The sequence below is a fragment of the Chiloscyllium punctatum genome, chromosome 5, assembly GCF_047496795.1.
Source record: "Chiloscyllium punctatum isolate Juve2018m chromosome 5, sChiPun1.3, whole genome shotgun sequence".
NCBI lineage: Eukaryota > Metazoa > Chordata > Chondrichthyes > Orectolobiformes > Hemiscylliidae > Chiloscyllium > Chiloscyllium punctatum.
In genome coordinates this window covers 106,182,187-106,201,234 of record NC_092743.1, presented here as the reverse complement: position 1 = coordinate 106,201,234, position 19,048 = coordinate 106,182,187, and the positions used below count along the sequence as shown (strand labels likewise).

The following is a 19,048-nucleotide window of genomic DNA, read 5'->3' as shown; positions in this document are numbered from 1 at the left end:
ACTGGCTCTGATTTTACGATTATCTCCCCATGTCTGAGACACCCTCACCATGGGAAAGGTTTCTTTCTATCTACCCTGTCCTGCAGTACAGATCCAACAATTGCAGCTTCACTTGCTATAATGCTAGAATTCACTCCTTAACTGCATTGTGGGTACACCTACACACTGTGGACTGCAGAAATTCAAGAACCAGTTGTTGTAATGGTCTCTGAGTGATGCTAGCATCCCATGAAAGAACATTTTTAAAATGTCCTGTTGCCCTTGCCCTTGCTCTTGATTGAGACTGGTGTCTCCTCTCCGATCCTGCAGTTTGTTGCTGGTTCACTTTTACTTCAGGCACCATAGGAATTTGATTTTTTTTTCTATTTGTTCCGTTATCCATTTGAAAAATTACTAGGGCAATAATTAATATTTTAATAAACTCAGTATTAATTACAGTATAAAGGAAAAGGTGCATAATTTGCAAACCGGTCACTGACTTCATGGAGTACAAAGTTGAATTTAATTAGAAGTAACTAAACATTACAGAGCAAGAGAAAACATTACAGAGCAACAGAAGGAATCATAAAGGATAATTATATTGAACGCACAAATTAAATGAGGATTGCAAGCCAGTATTCCAAAAGTTTTTTTAACATGTCTGGAGATCAAATAAGTAATTAGGGGCTTGATTTTAAATTTAAGTTGTGAAATTATATTTAGTTTTCTGTCAATGCTCAGCCATGAGTTGATCATTAAAGCATTTCTTCCTTCATCTGTTATGGTGTGCTTTGTATGTTGTTTCCCACTGCTGTAGCTCAGTGATTTGCAGTGTGCACAGTTTATTTCAGCAGACTGACAGAAATGTTGGAGGTGACTTAGTTGGCAAGTGGGCTAATGAAATGATTAGCCAAACAATTGGCTTCCAGCATTTTATGACTGGTCATTTTCAGTGGTGAGCAGTTCATACTGTGGACTGTGATGCTGTAAACGGTAATTTCCATGTTGAAATCTGAGGCGGGCAACAGCTGATGAGTCTTAAAAGGTTTGTGATTTTAACCATTGTGAAATTAACTTACGTCGTTTAAACAATCTCATGGCTGTCATTAATCGCAGAGGCATGAAAGAACAGAAATGGGCAAGACTGCTCAGGTCCTCCGATTTACTCTACAATTGGACTAAATCATGGCTGATTTGGTAGCTGAACTTCAGTATTACACTTTTACTCCATTTTCTTGTCTGTCCCTAACTGATGAAAAGCTATTAACTTCTTAGTTTTTAATTTTTCTTTTATGTTTTGGAGGAATGGAAAAGGCTTAAAGTTGTTTTAGACCAAAGTAACATTGCAAATTATAAATGACAGGCTTATAGCCCTTTCACTCCTAAATAGAGAGTAGGATGCAATTTGATGGATCCATCAAGTTAATGGTCCAGGAGTGTTATAAACAGTTGAAAGGTACTGTGCGATTGGTAATGAATATAGCACAAAACTTCCTTTAAGACTACAGCAAAACGTAATTTTTCCAATATGCCAGTAAACACTAGATTTTATTAAGTGTTGTATCGTACAAGGCATTATGGTGTTGCAGTCTAGTAAGTCTGCTCAAAACACATTGCGGTTCACAATCTCAGCAGATGGAAACCTTCATTATTTTACAAGCCTTTTGAATTACAGTGAATTTCAAGACTATAATGTATATTTATGGAAATATCCAGAACATAAAAATAGCTGGCACAAACTGGTTGTAATGTGAACTAGATTTGAAATGAAATTGACTCTTGTTTTTGTCTTCTTTACACAGTTATGGAAAAGCAGCATTTTGCTTAGAGGAACTTATGATGACTAACCCTCATAATCATTTGTACTGTCAACACTATGCAGAGGTAGGAGAGGAAGAGAAGCATGGAATGTCATGGGATAAATCTGATCTTTCTGTTTCACAACCTTGACAAATGTGTTAGCTGTGGCTAAGATTGCACACTTATTCTGAGTCAGAAACTTGAGAGTCAAATCCCACACAAAATACTTGAGCAGATAATCCAGTCTGCCACTTCAGTGTCGTACTGAGGGAGCACTGTGCTATTAGAGGCGCTGACATTCATCCCAGGCTGCATATGTGCTCTGAAGTAGTTGTAAAAGATCCTATGGTAACAAGCACAGAGAATGCTGGAGAAACTCAGCAGACATGGCAACATCTGTGATGAGAGAAACAATTAACACTTCAAGTCCAGAATTATCTTCAGAACTGAAAGATGCTGAAAGCTTTTTATATACTTTTGACAGAGGCAGAGGAGGGATGAAAGGAACAGATGGTGTTGGGGCCTAGTACATAGACAAAGGGGTTGTTAATGATGATGAAAGAGAAAGAGAGGTATTAAATGGCTATAAATTGATCTGTGAAAGGGAGAGTATGGGTCCTCGTGACAATTTTGCAAAAGTGCTGGATTTCTCCAGAGTGTTCTGGCAAATATTATTCCCTCGAACAACATCACAAAACAAAGATTATATGGTCAAGATCACATTGATGTTTACTGAAGCTTGCAGTGTGTAAATTATCTTGTGTTTCCTAAACTAAAACATTACAATTGTAATGAGCATTAGGATATCCTGATGTCATGAATGGTGTTATAGCAATACGGTGTTTTTCCCCAATAGAAGGGAAGACTGGTTTGCATTTAGATTAGATTCCTTCCAGTATGGAAACAGAACCTTTGGCTCAACAAGTCCACACCGACCCTCCGAAGAGTAACCCACCCAGACCCATTCCCCTACCCTATATTTTCCCCTAATGCACCTAACACAATGGGCAATTTCGCTTGGCCATTTCACCTGACCTGCACATCTTTGGATTGTGGGAGGAAACCGGAGCACCCGGAGGAAACCCACGCAGACACACTTATAAAGTGCTTTTCATGATTTCAGGGCATCCCGTGACACTTTGCAGCCATTAAGAACTTATGGAATGCGATCACTGTTGTAATGTAGGAAATGCTACAGGAAATTTGCACTTAACAAAATTCCTACAAACAGCATGTGGTAATAACTAGTTAACGTTTTTGTCGAGTTTTACCGCACACAAGTCGCCTGTCACATTTAAGCATCAGAACTTGCTGGTAACATGAAACTCAAAATTGAAGTAAACGACGAGGAGGATAGTAACTAATTTCAGAAGGATTTTTAAAAAATGGTAATTCTCAAAATACTTGTGGCCCAGATGCATTTGTGGAGAGAGAAGCAGTTAATGTTTCATTTTGATGATCTTTATCATAATTAGAAAGCTTTAGAGATATAATATCAGATTGATTGTGTCTTTTTTCTTTCTATGATTATATCAAAATATGGAACTTTTGCTGTGCTTTATGAGGCTATAGTTATGTGGATTTTTGGGTTGAGAAAGTAGCCAACTCATAATGTGAAAGACAAAGAAATGCTAAGACTGAGTATGAAAAAAAATACAAAAACTTCAGCTGTCAGCAATAACATCCATACTTTAGATTAGATAGTCACTACTAATTCCAATAAGAAATTCATGAGTGATTTATTTAGATGATGGTGTGATTACAATATGGAACTTTTACCATATGGCCTTATTAAGAGAACATTAGGTAAACATATGCGAGAGAATGTGATAGAAGGTTATATGCATAAAGTGAGATGAAGTGTAAAACAAGAATACTGCATGAAATCAGCATTTATTCTATTCTTATAGACTTCTGTGTCTTACAGGTGAAATATACCCAAGGTGGACTGGAAAACCTGGAAATCTCTCGGAAGTATTTTTCTCAGTCCCTGAAACTAAACAACAGAAACATGCGTTCTTTGTTTGGGCTTTACATGGTAAGCTGAGTGAATTTCTGCCAGTAATATCATGTAATTAACTCACTGGAAATAGTTAAAAATCATAAAACACCAGATTATAGTCCAGCAGATTTATGTGGAAGCACTAGCTTTCGAAGCACTGCTTCTTCAGGCGGTTGTGACAAAAGCTTTGAGAGCTCGTGCTTCCAAATAAACCTGTTGGACTATAACCTGGTGTTGTGTGATTTTTAACTTTGTCCTGTCCAGTCCAGTTCAACACCGGCTCCTCCAAATCATGGCTCACTGGAGAAGTTAGATCACTATTTATTTATTGTCATTGTAACTCTGACTCATGAATGATAGTGATGCAGTATAGTAGGAACTTCTTGACCCAATATATCTGTGCTAGCTTTTTGAACAGGCTATCTGATTAGCTCCATTTCCCAGTTCTTTCCCCATAGCTGTGCAATGTTTTTTTCCCTTTTTCAGCTAATCATCGAATTTTGGGCATTACTGTTGAATGCTTCCATTATGCTTTCAGGCAGTTAATCCCAAATCACAATGATTTATTGTAAAGGTAAAAAAGAACTCTCCTCTTGTCTCAAATCTGTGTCCTGTAGTTACCAAACTCCTGCTGATGATAATGTTTGCTAAATATTCTCTAATTTTAAACCTGTTAAACTCCCTTTAATCTTGTGATAACCTGATCTGAAGAGCAATCTATCATGATGTGCCACCTTCATTTATTTCTCTAGGCTAATGCACATTTTGTTTTCGTTCAGCTGATGCTGTTCAATATAGTAGATTCTTCATGCTGCTGTTTTATGTTGTTTCTGTTTGCCGGTGAAAGTTTGAGGTACTCAGAGGTAAAATCCATGCAAATCCTTACCTTGTTCTAAGGTGTACCCTAATACAGTAAGAATGGAAAATACTATTTTGTATGGTTAGCACCCCACCAGAAGTTGATTTTTCTTCCTTTGCATTTTCCTTTACAGTCTGCAAGCCATATTGCGTCTAACCCTAAAGCTAATGCTAAAATGAAAAAGGACAACATGAAGTATGCATCTTGGGCAGCTACACAGATCAACAAAGCTTATCAGGTGAGTAAGAAAATAGTGCTGCATATGAATTGTATAAGGTTTGTTCCTAGTTCCATTTTCAGTTAACTGGTTAGGCCACTTCTACACTCTCGAATAGGCTATGAATATTTGGCTGTCTGGAATCTGCATAATCAAGGGGTCTTCACTGAAGCATCAAAGTTTCAGCGGTTTGCAGTCTTTCACTAAGGCATCGCTTGTTTACATGAAACAAAGAACGGCAAATGCTGAAGATTTGAAACAAAAACAGAAAATTGCTGGAGAAACACAGTCGGTTAGGCAGCATCTGGAGAGAGAAAATAGTTAATGTTTCAAGACTAGTGATCCTTCAGAATTGAGTCTTCTTCTGAAGAGTTCAGAACCGCTTGCGAAGAATCGTTATCAGTTGTTTACAATTGAGCTCTGTAAACCACAACTAGTCAGCCTGTATTCTTGTTAAATTCTCCAGCTTTATTGGGATGGCTAGGCACTCTGCATTGCATTGCACTGCAGTGTGTGGTTGCTGGAAATTTCAATTTATTAGCAAACCTTTCCAAAATGTACATTGCCACCTTTTCTCACACAAGTGAGATCATAACCCAAATTTTAGAGGTTAATCCACATCCGAGTACAAATTATGACATCGCATGAACTCACAATGCACAGTCTAGTTTACTATGTTTGTGGCATCTGTTCTTGTGATTTAATTTTAATCATACATATTTCTAAATTTTATCCTCCGATCTCAAATCGATTTGTGAATTTCTGAACATTTGTTTATATCCATATTATTGACAAGCTTGATAGACTAATCAGCATTTAATTTCTAAACACTCAATTCCATTTTTATTATTAACTGCCACTATTTTCTGCAAATAATGCAAGAGAACAGCTGTTAAATAGAATTGCAGTTGTCATGGCCAGATTTACTAGATAGCTTGAATCCATTTCACAACTTGCGTGTTTGGACTTGAGGTTACAACCTCTGAAGCGTTAGCAGGTCTAGTACGATAACCTTTAGATTGCTGTTCACGTAAATGCTTGTAAGCAGATTTACTGAAAAGAGAAGGTTCAGTTCATGCTAATGACTTGACATTAAGTGCTATCGTTCAACTCTTATGGAGTTAATCGGATAGTTTTGTGACTTGGGTTGCACCTTTAGTAGCGAAGAATGCATTGCAATTTTAATTTCTTTTCAACAGTTCTCCCAGAAATCCGATATGATCTGTATCACTTTGCCATTGATCTATTAGGATTATGGCAGTTAGTGAGGTTACCAAACAATAAGACTGCAGGATTATTTTGAAATGTAAACAGGAAATACTGGGAATGTGCAGTAGGCCGGGCCCCTCTGTATACAGAGAAACAGTTAATATTTAAATCAATGACTTTTCACCTCCACGGACGCTGTCAAACTTGTTGAGTGTTTCCAGCATTTTCTGTTTTCATTTCAGATTTCCAACATCTACAGCATTTTGCTTTTGTATTAGATTCTTTGGTCTTTGTCTTTTATGTTCTGTCCAGATATCCTGTCTTTTTCTGAAAACAGACATGTGGAAACTATACATACAAGCTTCTAGTAAAGTACTCCAAGTTTGGGAGTATGTTTGTGAGTTTTGGCAGAAGATATATTTTGACATGGTATAATAAGATCACCGTCAGTTGCTCATTCTCAGTTCTGAATAATTGTACAATTGCCAACCAGAATTGTTCTTAACGTCTGGAGGTCTGATGAAATGAAAAATGTAACTTCTCCTGAAATTTTTAATACACAAATTTTTGGCATGTTGTCCTTGGGCAGCATTCCACTTTGCAAACTCATCATATAGATGAAATCAAAGAGAAGAGAGCTGATACATCCAACACATGCTTCTTTGAACAAATACTAAGCTTCAGTTCGCCTTAATCCATCACAGCCACACAAGTTTGTGTACCACTATATAATTTGTATGAAAAGCTTTGTATAGTAGATAAATTGTTGTTTATGAACAGTTTTGTTCATTTGTGGGATTTGCTTTTGCTGATATTTGTTAGCTATTGTTAATTTCTCCTCAAAAGGTGGTGGTGAGCCATCTGCAGCTTGTGTGATGACACTAGCCCACCCCCAATGATGTAGGGGAGGGAGGTGCCAGGATTTTGATCCAGCATAGATGAAGCAATGGTATTTTTCAGGATCATTTATGATTTGGAGCTGGTGGTGTTCCTGTATCCCTGCTGCTCTTGGCCCTTAGATAGTAGCAGTCACAGGTATGACTTGAGTTGAATTATTGCATTGTATCCTGTTGATGGTACACACACTAAGCACTGCATCCAAGAGTGAATGCTCAAGTTGGTGGATGGAGTGCCAATCAATAAGGATGCTTTATGCTGGTTGGCATTATGCTACTTCAGTATTATTTGGAGCTGCACTCAACAGGCAAATGGTGTATATCCCATCGTATGCCTGAAGGCAGTGAAAAGGCTTCTTGTGATTCAGGAGTTGAGTTATTCATTAGATTTCCAGCTTCTGACCTGCACTTGTATCCACAGTAAATATGTGATTGATTCAGTTCTGTCTCGGCATTTTTTTCACACACACAGATTTTAGGAAATTTGTTTTTATCAGTTGCTGGCCTGCCACTAGCTCATCAGGTTTATCCGTGACTGTCAGATTCACCCGCAGTCAGTAACAGTGAAAGGATAATCTAGAGTATACATGATAACAGTACAGGGCACGCGATTCACTCCACACAGAAAGGCTGTGAGGACTACAGTTTGATACAATTGGAGCTTGGTGCCTGGTTCAAGGCTGTGGTTATTCCAAACTAGCTTGTAGAGATTGCTGTTTAAATTTGAAACCCTATTACCCACTTCCTTTCCTGTGGTGGTATCAAATGAGATTATTTTCCCAAATAGTAAAATTCCTTGACAACATTTTGCTCAGTTCCCTTGATGATGACAGTGGCTGGAGGGTCAGTAACAGGAGGGCATATATTTAAGATCATTGACAAGGCAATTACACTGGAAGGAAATGTTTATCTGCAGTACAATGCCAGAACGGAAAGTAGAAGCTCATTGAAAAGTAATATTCGAAAAGGAATTGGATAATTGTTGAAAACCAAACATTTTCTCATACCAAACGTTTTCTCATACCAAACGTTTGTAGTATTCTCAGAACAGAACAGGAGAGCTCTTCTGAAGAAGCATAATTTGCTTGAAAACAGAAAGAACTGTGGATGCTGTAAATCAGAAACCAAAACACAAATCACTGGGCAAACTCAGCAGCGTCTATGAAGAGAAATCAAGAGTTAATGTTTTGTGTCCAGTGACCTTTCCTCAATTAAGTGATTAAATCTGAATTCAATATAAGTCTGGAATTAAGAGTCCTGGTGACCAGGAATTTATTGTCTATCATTGGGAAAAACCCACCTGCTTCACAGATGTCCTTTAGAGATGGAAAACTGCCATCTTTTCCTGGCCTAGCTTACTTGTGACCCCAGACCCACAGAAATGTGGTTGACTCTTAACTGCCTTCTGGCCAATTAGGGGTGGACAATAATTGCTGGCCACGATAACAAAGCCCTCAACCTATGAATGAATAAGAAAAAGAGAGATTTCAGGACTCAAGGTGGAAGCAGCAGAAGGCATGGGCACCAGAGTGGACCTGACAAAAGACCTGAATTAGTGAAACCTATTAAAAGCATATTTGGATTGTCCTCTGATCATGATTTTTTGACACTTGTCAGCTTTATGAAGACTGGCTGTTCAATTCATTATGTGAAGATATGTTTCATTTATCTTTGGTGGTTAATAATTAATTTAGTTCTGAAGTTGAGCTTGCTTTGGCAGCAGTAAGATAATTACTGTGACAGATGTTCATTGCTTAAATTGACTGCTCCAAAGAAACTTAAATTCTTCAAGAAATAAAAACAAAACTTTTGTCTTTTTGACAATTCATGCCAGAGTCCACAAGACAGCTCAGAACTACTTTGTTTGCAATTATTTCCCTCTTTCCAGTTGCAGTGAAAAATTTACAGAAGGAGACACTTCCACTGAATGCCATAGATCAATTTGAGGGTATTAGAGTCAGTATTGTTCAAGATGATCTTAATGGTGAGCGTTGCAAATGCCCTTAATTTTGTAATTTCAGCCACTTTTAAGGAGCTTTTGATTTGTTTGGATTGTGGTACTTAGGATATCATTTCTTGAGGGAACGTTTGCATTCTACCACATTGAATTTGGCAATAAATCACAATGTCACATTTCTCCATGTGATTTGAAAGTGATCACATGGATATTTGATCCCCTTTTCACTCACTCTAGGGAATGAAGGGATTGTGAAATGGTATCGTGTTGTTTAATGTAAAGTCAACCAGATAAATTATAATGTAGTGGTGTGTGTGCTGCTACCTGGAAAATACAAAATCTTTTCTACTCTTCACACTAGAATGAGGAAGAAACAAACCACTGGACAGTTTAACCAATTTCTTTTATTCACTCATGGGACATGGGTGTCATTTGCTTATTTTCTGTACCTAGTTGCTCTTGAGAAGGTGCTTTTGAGTTGCCTTCTTGAACTGCTAAAGCCTATGTGTTGTAGTTTAGCCTACAATGCCCTTTGGAAGGGAGTTCCAGGATTTTGACCCAGCAACTGTGAATTTGATTTTGATTTGATTTATTATTGCCGTATGTATTGAGGTACAGTGTAAAGTTTTTTTGTTTGGCTTATAGTACAGGCAGATCATACCATGCAGAGTGCATAAGGATAATAGAACAGGGCGAGGAATACAATGTTGAGGCTGCAGAGAAGGTGCACAAAGAGTGAGGTCAACATTAAGTTTAAAATTTGAGAGGTCAATTAAGAAGTCTCACAACAGCGGGGAAGTAGATGGTCTTAAATCTATTGGTACGTGTTTAAGCTTTTGTATCTTCTGCCTGATGGAAAGGGTTGGAAGAGATTATAACTGGAATGGAAGAGGATCTTTGATTATGTTGGCTGCCTTTCCAAGGCAACTAACGATATAGATGGAGTCAATGGATGGAAGGTTGCCTTACGTGATGGACTAAACTGTGTTCGCAATTGTCTGTACTGTCAGTCCTTCTATAACGTGATGTTGTGTTCTTATGCAAGCTCATATTATAGAAGAAATGCACCTTAGAAACAGTGCTTAAAGTGTTGGTGCCATGATCAAATTACAGCCAACACACATTTTAAAAGTTTTCATTGTAGAAACAGTGTCCCCAATTCATCAGTCATGCTACAGCGAATTTGTGTTGACAAAACGCAAGTTTTAACAGCATGACCAGTAGATTCTTGAGATCCTGGGCAGAGCAATTGCTAAACCAAGCCAGGATGCATCCGGATAGAATACTTTCTATGGTGCATCTATAAAAGTTGGTATCTTCACAGCCATGCTGAATTTCCTTCGCCTCCTGAGGAAGTAGAGGCGTTGTTATGTTTTTTTAACCATCATATCAACATAGGTGAACCAAGACACGTTGGTGATTTCACTGCTAGGAACATGACGCTGTGAACCATCTCCACTTTAGCTCCATTGATGTAGATACTGGCATATTCTCTACCTTGCTTCCTGAAGTCGATGAGCAGTTTTGTTCTGCTCTTGATGAAGGAGAGGTGGTTGTCTTTACGCCATGCTACCAAGCACACTATCTCTCTTCTGTCTCATATATTTCTGAGATCCGGTCTACTACCATGGTATTGTCAGCAAACTTTTAGGTGGAAGGAGGATGAAATTTGGCCACACAGTCTTGAGTACAAGAAGTGTAAAAGGGGCTGATAATGCTGCCTTGTGGAGCGCCAGTGTTGAGGATTGTCATGGAAGAGTTGCTGTTGCCTGTTCTCACTGATTGTGGTCTGTGGGTCAGGATGGCTTGGAGGGCAACTTGGTGTTCCCAAATATCTGCTATCCCTGTCCTTTTGGATTCACATGGTCATGGTTTGGAAGGTGCTGTCTGAGGATCTTTCAATTTTTATAGTGCATCTTGTAGCTGGTACATACTGCAGCTACTGAGTGTCAGTGGTAGAGGAAATAGCTATTTTGTCCTGGATTGTATCAAGCTTGTTGAGAGTTGTTGGAGCTGCACCCATCCAAGCAAGTGGGGGAGTAATCTGGCACACTCCTGAGTTGTGCCTTGTACATGGTGAATAGGCTTTAAGGAGTCAGGCAGTGAGTTATCCGCTGCAGCATTCCTAGCTTCTGACCAGCTCTTGTAGCTAGTGATTTTATGTGGAGAGTGCAGTTTCTGGTCAGTGGTAACCCCTGGATGGTGATAGTGGGGAATTCAGTGATGGTAACGCCATTGAATGTCAAGGGTGGTAGTTAGACTGTCTCCTATTGGAGATAGTCATTGCCTGGCATTGTGTGGTGCAAATGTTACTTGCCATATGTCATCTGAGTCTGGACATTGTCCAAGTTTTGCTGCATTTGAACATGGACTGTTTCAATCTCTGAGGAGTCACGAATGGTGCTGAACATTGTGCAATCATCGGCAGACAACCCCATTTCCAACGATATAATGGACGGAAGGTCATTGATGAAGCTGTTAGAGATGGTTGGGCCTCAGATACTGCACTGAGGAACTCGTACAGAGATATCCTGGAGCTGAGATAACTGATCTCCAACAACCACAACCATCTTCCAACGTGCCAGGTGTAACTCCAGCCGTTCAGGGGTTTGCCCCTGCTACACATTGATCCTAGTTTTTCTAGGGCTCCTTGTTGCCACATTTGGTCAAATACAGCCTTGATGTCAAGGGTTATCACTTCCATCTCACCTCTGGAGTTCACCTCTATTATCCATTTTGATCAAGGCTGTGATGAGGTCGGGTGCTGAGAGACGCTGGCAGAACCCAGACTGGGCATCACCGAGTAGATGCTGTTTGATAACACTGTTGATAATACCTTCCATCACATTATTGATGACCGAGAGTAGACTGATGGGGTGGTAATTGACCAGTTTGGATTTGTCTTGCTTTTTGCGTAATGGTCAAAGCTGGGCAAATATCCACGCAATCAGGTAGATGCCAGTGTTGCATCAACTGGAAGAGTTTGACAAGGGCAATGGCAAGTTTTGGAGCACAAGTCTTCGGTACTATTGCTGAATGTTGTCAGGGTCTGTAATCTTTGTAATATCCAGTGCCTTTGACCGTTTCTTCATATCAGGTGGCGTGAATTGACTTAGCTGAATACTGGCGGCAGTAATGCTGGAGACCACTTGGAGGAATGAGCTGGATCATCCACTGGCTCTGGCTGAAGATTGCTGCAAATGTTTTACCTTTTGTATGGATGTGTTGGCAACTTCCATCATCAATTTGCTTCATCCACATTCTACTTTAAAGAACGTAAAAATTTTTGTATTTTCCAGGTAATTGTATGAATCAAGATAGACCATTTAAAATACACATGGTGCGTTAAGTGCTGCAAAATCTGTGTCAGTCGTTGTGTAGTTGCATCCAGTTGAACTCACTGTAAACTTGTCTGTTCTATCAACTTCATTATTACTGATGTTATGGTAAATTGCATCCATGCTTATGACTGTAAATCAAGAGTTTCATGAAGAATGAAGATATGCTACAGGTAACAACTCACAGGATTGTGATAGTTTTCAAAAGGGTCTTAGATGTAGACAGATCAGATCTTGTTTTACTGCTACTGGTGTTTTCAGGATGACCTGGTGAGCAACTATTTAGTTGAAGAAGTCATACATTTCTGTATTGTTAGCATTGTTTTGTTTTGAAGAATGTTAGGAAATATATAGACTCATAGTGTTACACAACGTGGAGAAAGACCCTTCGGATCAACTCGTCTGCGCTGATTAGATATCCAAAACTGATCTCGATCCATTTGCCAGAAGTTGACCCATATCCATCTAAACCCATATAGTGTGGAAAGCCAAGTGTCCCCATTAAAAATTATTTTTTTCACATGGTCAGTTTTTAAAAAAATATGCAGTAACATGAAACTATTTGCACAGCTATGGAGCAGGGTGTTCAACCTGTGTGTGACCTTCCAGACTGTTGGAAAACCAAGCAAACCATATTCCCCCTAGCAATTTTGTGGGAACATTGATAAACCTTTGAAATTTATGAACTTGAGTTTCCAGCCCATATCAAGAATTTCTTCACGTCAAAAATAATAGCTGAAAATCTAAAATCAAATACTCGTGTTATTGAGAGAATTTGTGTGATTTTACTTGTGGGTTATCCGCTTGGCTCCTAAGAAATGTGGCCCAGTTCTTTGTAGTTTCCAGAGCTTAAGTTAATCTTTATGTCACGTGTTCATAGTTAGGAGCAGATTGTTATTTTTATCTGTAAATAAATAGTAAAAAAAAATTGATGAATGGCACTGTGTTGGGAACATGGCAAGGACGGTGTGTTGCTGCTGCAACAGGAAGACCATGTGAGCAAATTTAAGAGCTTTTTTGTTGAATTGCTGAGTAACTCCTCATTGGTGACTGGTGGCCAGCCTGCACACTCCTTCCCACCCCACGCTCAGATGTAAGAATGTTTTCTCTCTCCCTCTTCTGTGGAGTGTTAGCCTGGCCCCTTCCTGTTCTTGTGCTTTTACCAGCAGATGAGCTGAGGTAAGGTGTGGGTTAAGATGACAGGAGGGTTATTCTGGAAAAATGGGATGAGGCAGTCTGGCAATGGCAAAGATATGGGATTCAAATCTCACTTGTGAGTTAAATAAGACATTCAAGTTGAGAATAGTCTGGTTCTTCCAGTGTTAGCGATGGGTGGATTGCTGGGTTGGAATCGGTGGTAATGCGACGGAATTCATCACTTAGGTCAAAGGCACTGGCTTTAATCCTCCCAATATTTAATAGGTGGAAATTGCAGCTCATGATGGATTGAATCTCTTGACATGCAGTGTATCATCACAAAAGCATTTGAGCAGTCAAGACAAATGATGAGATTGGAGCCTGATGTACTTTTAGATGATTGTGATGAAGGCCAACATCAAATGGGTTGGAAGGAGCCAAATACTGATCACTGAGGATTTATCAATGCCTTTGAGAGGCGTCACTCTGTAGCACGTTAGGTTTTGTAATATAACTAGTATTATTCTTTTCTTCCTTTCCCTGCTTTCAGATCCTTTCCAGTGTTTTCAGATGTTGGCATCAATTCAAATATGAAATTAACTTTGCTGCACAGTATGCTTTCAGTTATGTGGGAGACTGTGATATTATCAAAGAGGATTTGACGATCTAGCTCATCCGAAATAAATAGTTTTCAACAGAATGTCATGACTCAATGGTTGGGAAGTTAACTACATTTTTAATATCTTGTTAACTAATAGCACATAACTGCGCAACTCATGAGAAACTGTTATGCCCAAGAAACTGGAGAGCTGAGATTTAGGGTAGTGACTGAGAGACACAAGATCAGTGGTCCATGAGCTGCACAACAATCATGCTCCACTGCCAGGAACACTGCTGATAGATAAGTAGTTAAACTCCACCATTAGATTGAAGAACTTTCTCCACCCTGAATTATGGTGGTGTTTTACAATATATATCATACATGCAATGGTTGGATTTAATGGCGGAGGGGGAATATTAGTATGTGTATATCATTTCACAGGTGTTGCAATTGTTTCCTGTCCAGACATAGTTGTACCTGATTTCTTTGAGTTATTAGGAAAGGCATGGTAGGCTTTGATAGGGTAGATGTACAGTTGATGTTTCAATGTGTGGTCTGACACCAAAACTACAGGCCATGTTTCTAACATAATAACCAATATACTGAAGAATGACTTCAGGAGAAACTGCTTTACCCTGCGAGTAGTGAGATTGAGAAGTCTGTGATAATATGAAGTGGTTGATGAAATTATTTTAGATGCATTTAAGGAGAAACTCGATCAATACATGAAGTAGAATGAAATCAAAGGTTATACTGTCATAGTGAGATATAGAGTGTCTAGAGTATAAGCTAGTATTGGCCAGTTGGACCAAATGCCTGGTTTCTGTGGTGTAGATACTGTGAAATTCTGTTTTCCTCTCCTTGAGATTGTTCTGTCCGTGCCAGCATATACTGCTCCATTACCTTGCCCAAGCAGCAACTCCTAATATGAACTGTGAAGCTGATGGACCATCCAACCATGGAAGTTAGATAATTGTGACTGGCTTTCTCCTCTCTTGAAGAGTTAAAGATAACTGAGTTAACATTTGAGTTTGATAACCATTTGCTTCTGACAAAGGACCATTGACCTGAAATGTTAGTCTGCCCCCTCCATTTTCCACAAGCACTGTCTAAACTTGTGATTGTTTATCCCATGTTTTGGGATTTTTAAATATCTCAAAATGCTGTATACTACTTTCTGGTTCTAGCCTTTCCTGATCTGCCTGTCAAATTGTAGCAGGAGTTTGCTAGGAACGTCACAGTTTTTGCCATGATGCTTTGACATCCCTACTCCTGGCATGCCAATTATTGAGCATCCATCACTTGCTTGGCTGTGATCAGTGGACTTGGCCAGGGACTGGAAATCAAATATTTAGCGTGACTATAAATTGGCAAGAACCATCTGAGAGTAGTTCTCTTTTGAGAAAAGGCTGACAGGATTTGTTTCTTCAGGTTTCTCTTCAACATAAGACAGCATTCAAAATGTGGGTAAACAATCTGTCAAGTATTTGCTAAAACATAACAAATAATTATCATGAGCTTGAGGGTAGTAGAGGGGTATCTTTTGAACAGCGAATGAATTTTTACGTAGACTCTTCAAATGTTCAGCAGTGATATGAAGTGCATGTGCTTTGTCCAATATTCATCTAACTCCCTTTTGAACGTTAAGTTATGAAAAAAGTTGTGTTTTCCCGTTAGCAAACTGCAGTATATTTCAATCATAAGGATGTACCTAAACTATGAGGGCATATTAAAACTAATCAATTAAAATGGATCTTATAATAAATGCTGGAAGGAAAAATGGAAATCAAACGCAGATGGATTTAGTTCAAGACCAGAAGAGAGCATTTCAGGTTGTCAATTCTCTTAAAACCCTCATCTCTTTTAGAAGCTAAAAAGACTTGCTGTGCATCTAGGATTTCATGTGTTTTACACAGATTAAATGCTGGCAGTTGGGTGAACCTTTTGGGACTTTATGGCAGGCCACAAGCTCAATGGGTGTTCAGAATTCAAGCAATGTCAGAAATATAACTCTTCTTTCAGTTGCTGTCTAGACAGCTATCAAACCTGAGTATGGTTAAAAGAAAAAGATGTGCCATCACAGCTTTTTGTATTTGTGACAATTCCTGATGAAACCATCAAATTTATGTTGTGATCTGGATAGGGATCCGCAGTGCTTTTGTTTAATGTTTGGAAAGAGATGGCATCACATTAATGTCCCTGAAATAGTAAACCAGGCACCCAGATTAATGTACTGTGGTCGTGTGTTCAAATCCTATTATTGAAGCTGAAAGAACTTAAATTCTGATAATAAATCTGAAGTTGAAAGCTAGCTTCAGTAATGGTTGTAAAAGCCAGCCTGGTTTGCTGATGTTCTTTAAGATGGAAATCTGCTATCGTTACCCAGTCTTGTCTACCTGTGACCTCCAGATTCACATTGTGATTGACTCCGAACTTTCCTCTGAACTAGCCTTTAAGCTAGTCAGTTCAATGGCAGTTAGGGATCTGAAACAAATTCTAGCCTCACCAGTCATGTCCAAATCCCATGAAAAAAAAATCAAGAGAAATGAAGCATTTGAAATTTCAGGTAGAAGAGCGAATAATGACTCAAGATTCCATGGTTTTGCAAAATGAATACTCCTTACCGTGTTAAAACAATAGCTTCTGTCTCTCTTCCACTCGCTCACTCTTTCACATTCATTCACTCACACTCTCTCTCTCTCTCTCTCTCTCTCTCTCATACACACTCATGCACAGAGAGAGCAAGCACTTACGCTCTTAACATATGCTCTTCATGTTCAGAATTCACATGAGGGAAATATGATTTAGCAAATCATGTGGGCTCTCACCACAGAGCACATCAAATAGCAGACGCGGTCATGACAGATCCCCGATTACTCAGTAACCCATCCAGATGTTAGTGATGTTGTGAGCTACCAAATCTCGCTAAACATCGCCTGTTTTGCAGGGGGTATCAAGGTTTAATTTTCTAAAATCTAGACTCTGAGTATACTCAGAAACACCTGCTCACATACTGATAGCTTAATCTCTCTCCCAAGAAGGCATTTCTCTGGATTCCTAAGGCTGCAAGTAAGAGCCCAATTACCAGCATCATTTCAGCTTTTTACCAAACAGCTATAACTTCAAGCTGGTTCTGATTTTGAATTTCCCTGTTCTCTTGCACACAGCCTGATAGGTGGACTTGTCTGCTGGACTGGCCAACTGCTGAGGCTGCGTCTCACTGGACTTGTAAAGGCTAAATTCCAGCATCTAATCTCTATCACAGTTCAGCTCTGTATCTGCTCTGAGCAGAACCCTACTGCTCACAGATCAACTTTTTCCTCAGTGCAAGGAGCCAAAAACATTTCAACAACCTTCTCTGATTGATTCTTCTCACTGACATTTCTGCTCAGTCACCCTTGAGCTAATTTGAATAATTTATTGAAAACCTTGCGCCAAACATGTGAATAGGAGTGGACCATTGAGCCTGTTCCACCAGTCAATGAGATCATGACTGATCTGGGGGCCAAACTCCACATAATTGCCTTTGACTCATATCCCTTAATACCTTTGCTTAACAAAATAAAACTGTCTTCGAATTAAAATTAATAACTGATCATCTGCCATTGTTTCAAGAGCAGTTTCCTAACTTTGGGGCGGCATGGAGGGGTCAGTGGTTAGTACTGCTGCCTCACTCACAGCATCAGGATCTCTGATTTGATTCCAGCCTCGGGCAACTGACTATGGGGAGGTTGCACATTCTCCCTGTGTCTGCGTGGGTTTCTGCCGGGTGCTCCAGTTTCCTGCCACAGTCCAAAGGTCTGTGGATTGCAGGTACGGTGGATTGGTCATGATGAATTGCCCATAATGTCCAGGGAAGTGCAGGCTGGGTAGATTAGCCATGGGAAATGGTTAATGTCGGGGGTTGGGTCTGCGTGGGCTGCTCTTTGGAGGGTCGGTGTGGAATCAATAGGCTGAATAGCCTGCTTCTGTAGTGTAACGATTCAGTGATTGTCTCCTGAATGATCTGGCTCCAATTGTTCTAGAGTCCTAGTTCTAGAGTCCCAAACCAGTGGAAATAGGTTATCTACCCTGTCTTTTCTCTTAATACCTTGAAGACTTCAATCAGACCATCCCTTAACTTTCTAAACTCCACAGAAAACATAGCTAATTTGTGTAATTTATCCTCAGTTTAGCCCCTAAACTTCAGGTGAATCATTATAAATCTACATTCTATTCCTTCCAAGGCCAAAATGTCCTCCTTAAGGTGTAGTGCCCAGATCCGCATCTAGTACTCTAATTGGGGTTAGATTTGACCCCCTCATTCTTGTTCCGAGGTAAGATCAAATGTAATCGGCATTGGAATTCCAAGTGTTTAAATGTTAGTTTTGGCAAGTTGCAAGTCCACACAATGCAATTAGGTACAGAAGACGTATTTCCTCGCATTTTCTACTTTATGAATAATAGTCAAGTTTTGTACTATCAAATGACTACTAATCAAATCTAATCTATTTTTAAGTTCCTTGTTTCTATAAACCCCTGCAGAAAGATTCAGACTTTGGTGAGCTGAATTGGTTTGGGTGAATGCTGAATTACAAATCCTAATCTCAAGTAAAAGAGGAAAGGGCAGGGTGAATGCCTCCCTGTCCATGAGCAGTCTTGTTATTGGATGTTGATAATTCAGTCATGATGTTTCAAAGGAGTATCTTCAAATAAAATCTGATTGTTATAAAGGTCATATCAGAGCACTGAAATTATATTTGCAACTTGCTTGCAGAACAATATTTGATTTCAAGTCTTAAATCCCACTGGAGAGACAAGCCTTTAGTTGATGGCTAAAAAATCTTGCTATGTTTTTGTTTTTAAAAGCTTGGATTTTAATCAATTAAATTATTCCATAACCTTGTATTTTATCCAATGTAGCAACAATGGGTTTCCTTCATAATCATTGTAATAATCACTCAAATTATTACTTTGCACGCTCTGGGTTATCTTTGAATTCAAATATTTCATTGTTCAGTGAACATGTAGTATGCCTTAGACACTGAATGCAGGCTTCTGGTGTAGCTTTCTT

The 19,048-nt window shown here is 39.2% G+C and overlaps 1 protein-coding gene across 3 annotated transcripts in view; it reads left to right on the top strand.

The window, feature by feature from the left end:
• The window catches only part of emc2 (ER membrane protein complex subunit 2), a 123,305-nt gene that overhangs the window by 90,271 nt on the left and 13,986 nt on the right, over positions 1-19,048 (top strand). For all 3 annotated transcript variants that reach the window (XM_072570987.1, XM_072570990.1, XM_072570988.1), the window contains exons 8-10: positions 1,782-1,863; positions 3,707-3,817; positions 4,774-4,878. In XM_072570987.1, the coding sequence (XP_072427088.1) occupies positions 1,782-1,863; positions 3,707-3,817; positions 4,774-4,878 (298 nt within the window). The remainder of the gene's footprint in view (positions 1-1,781; positions 1,864-3,706; positions 3,818-4,773; positions 4,879-19,048) is intronic.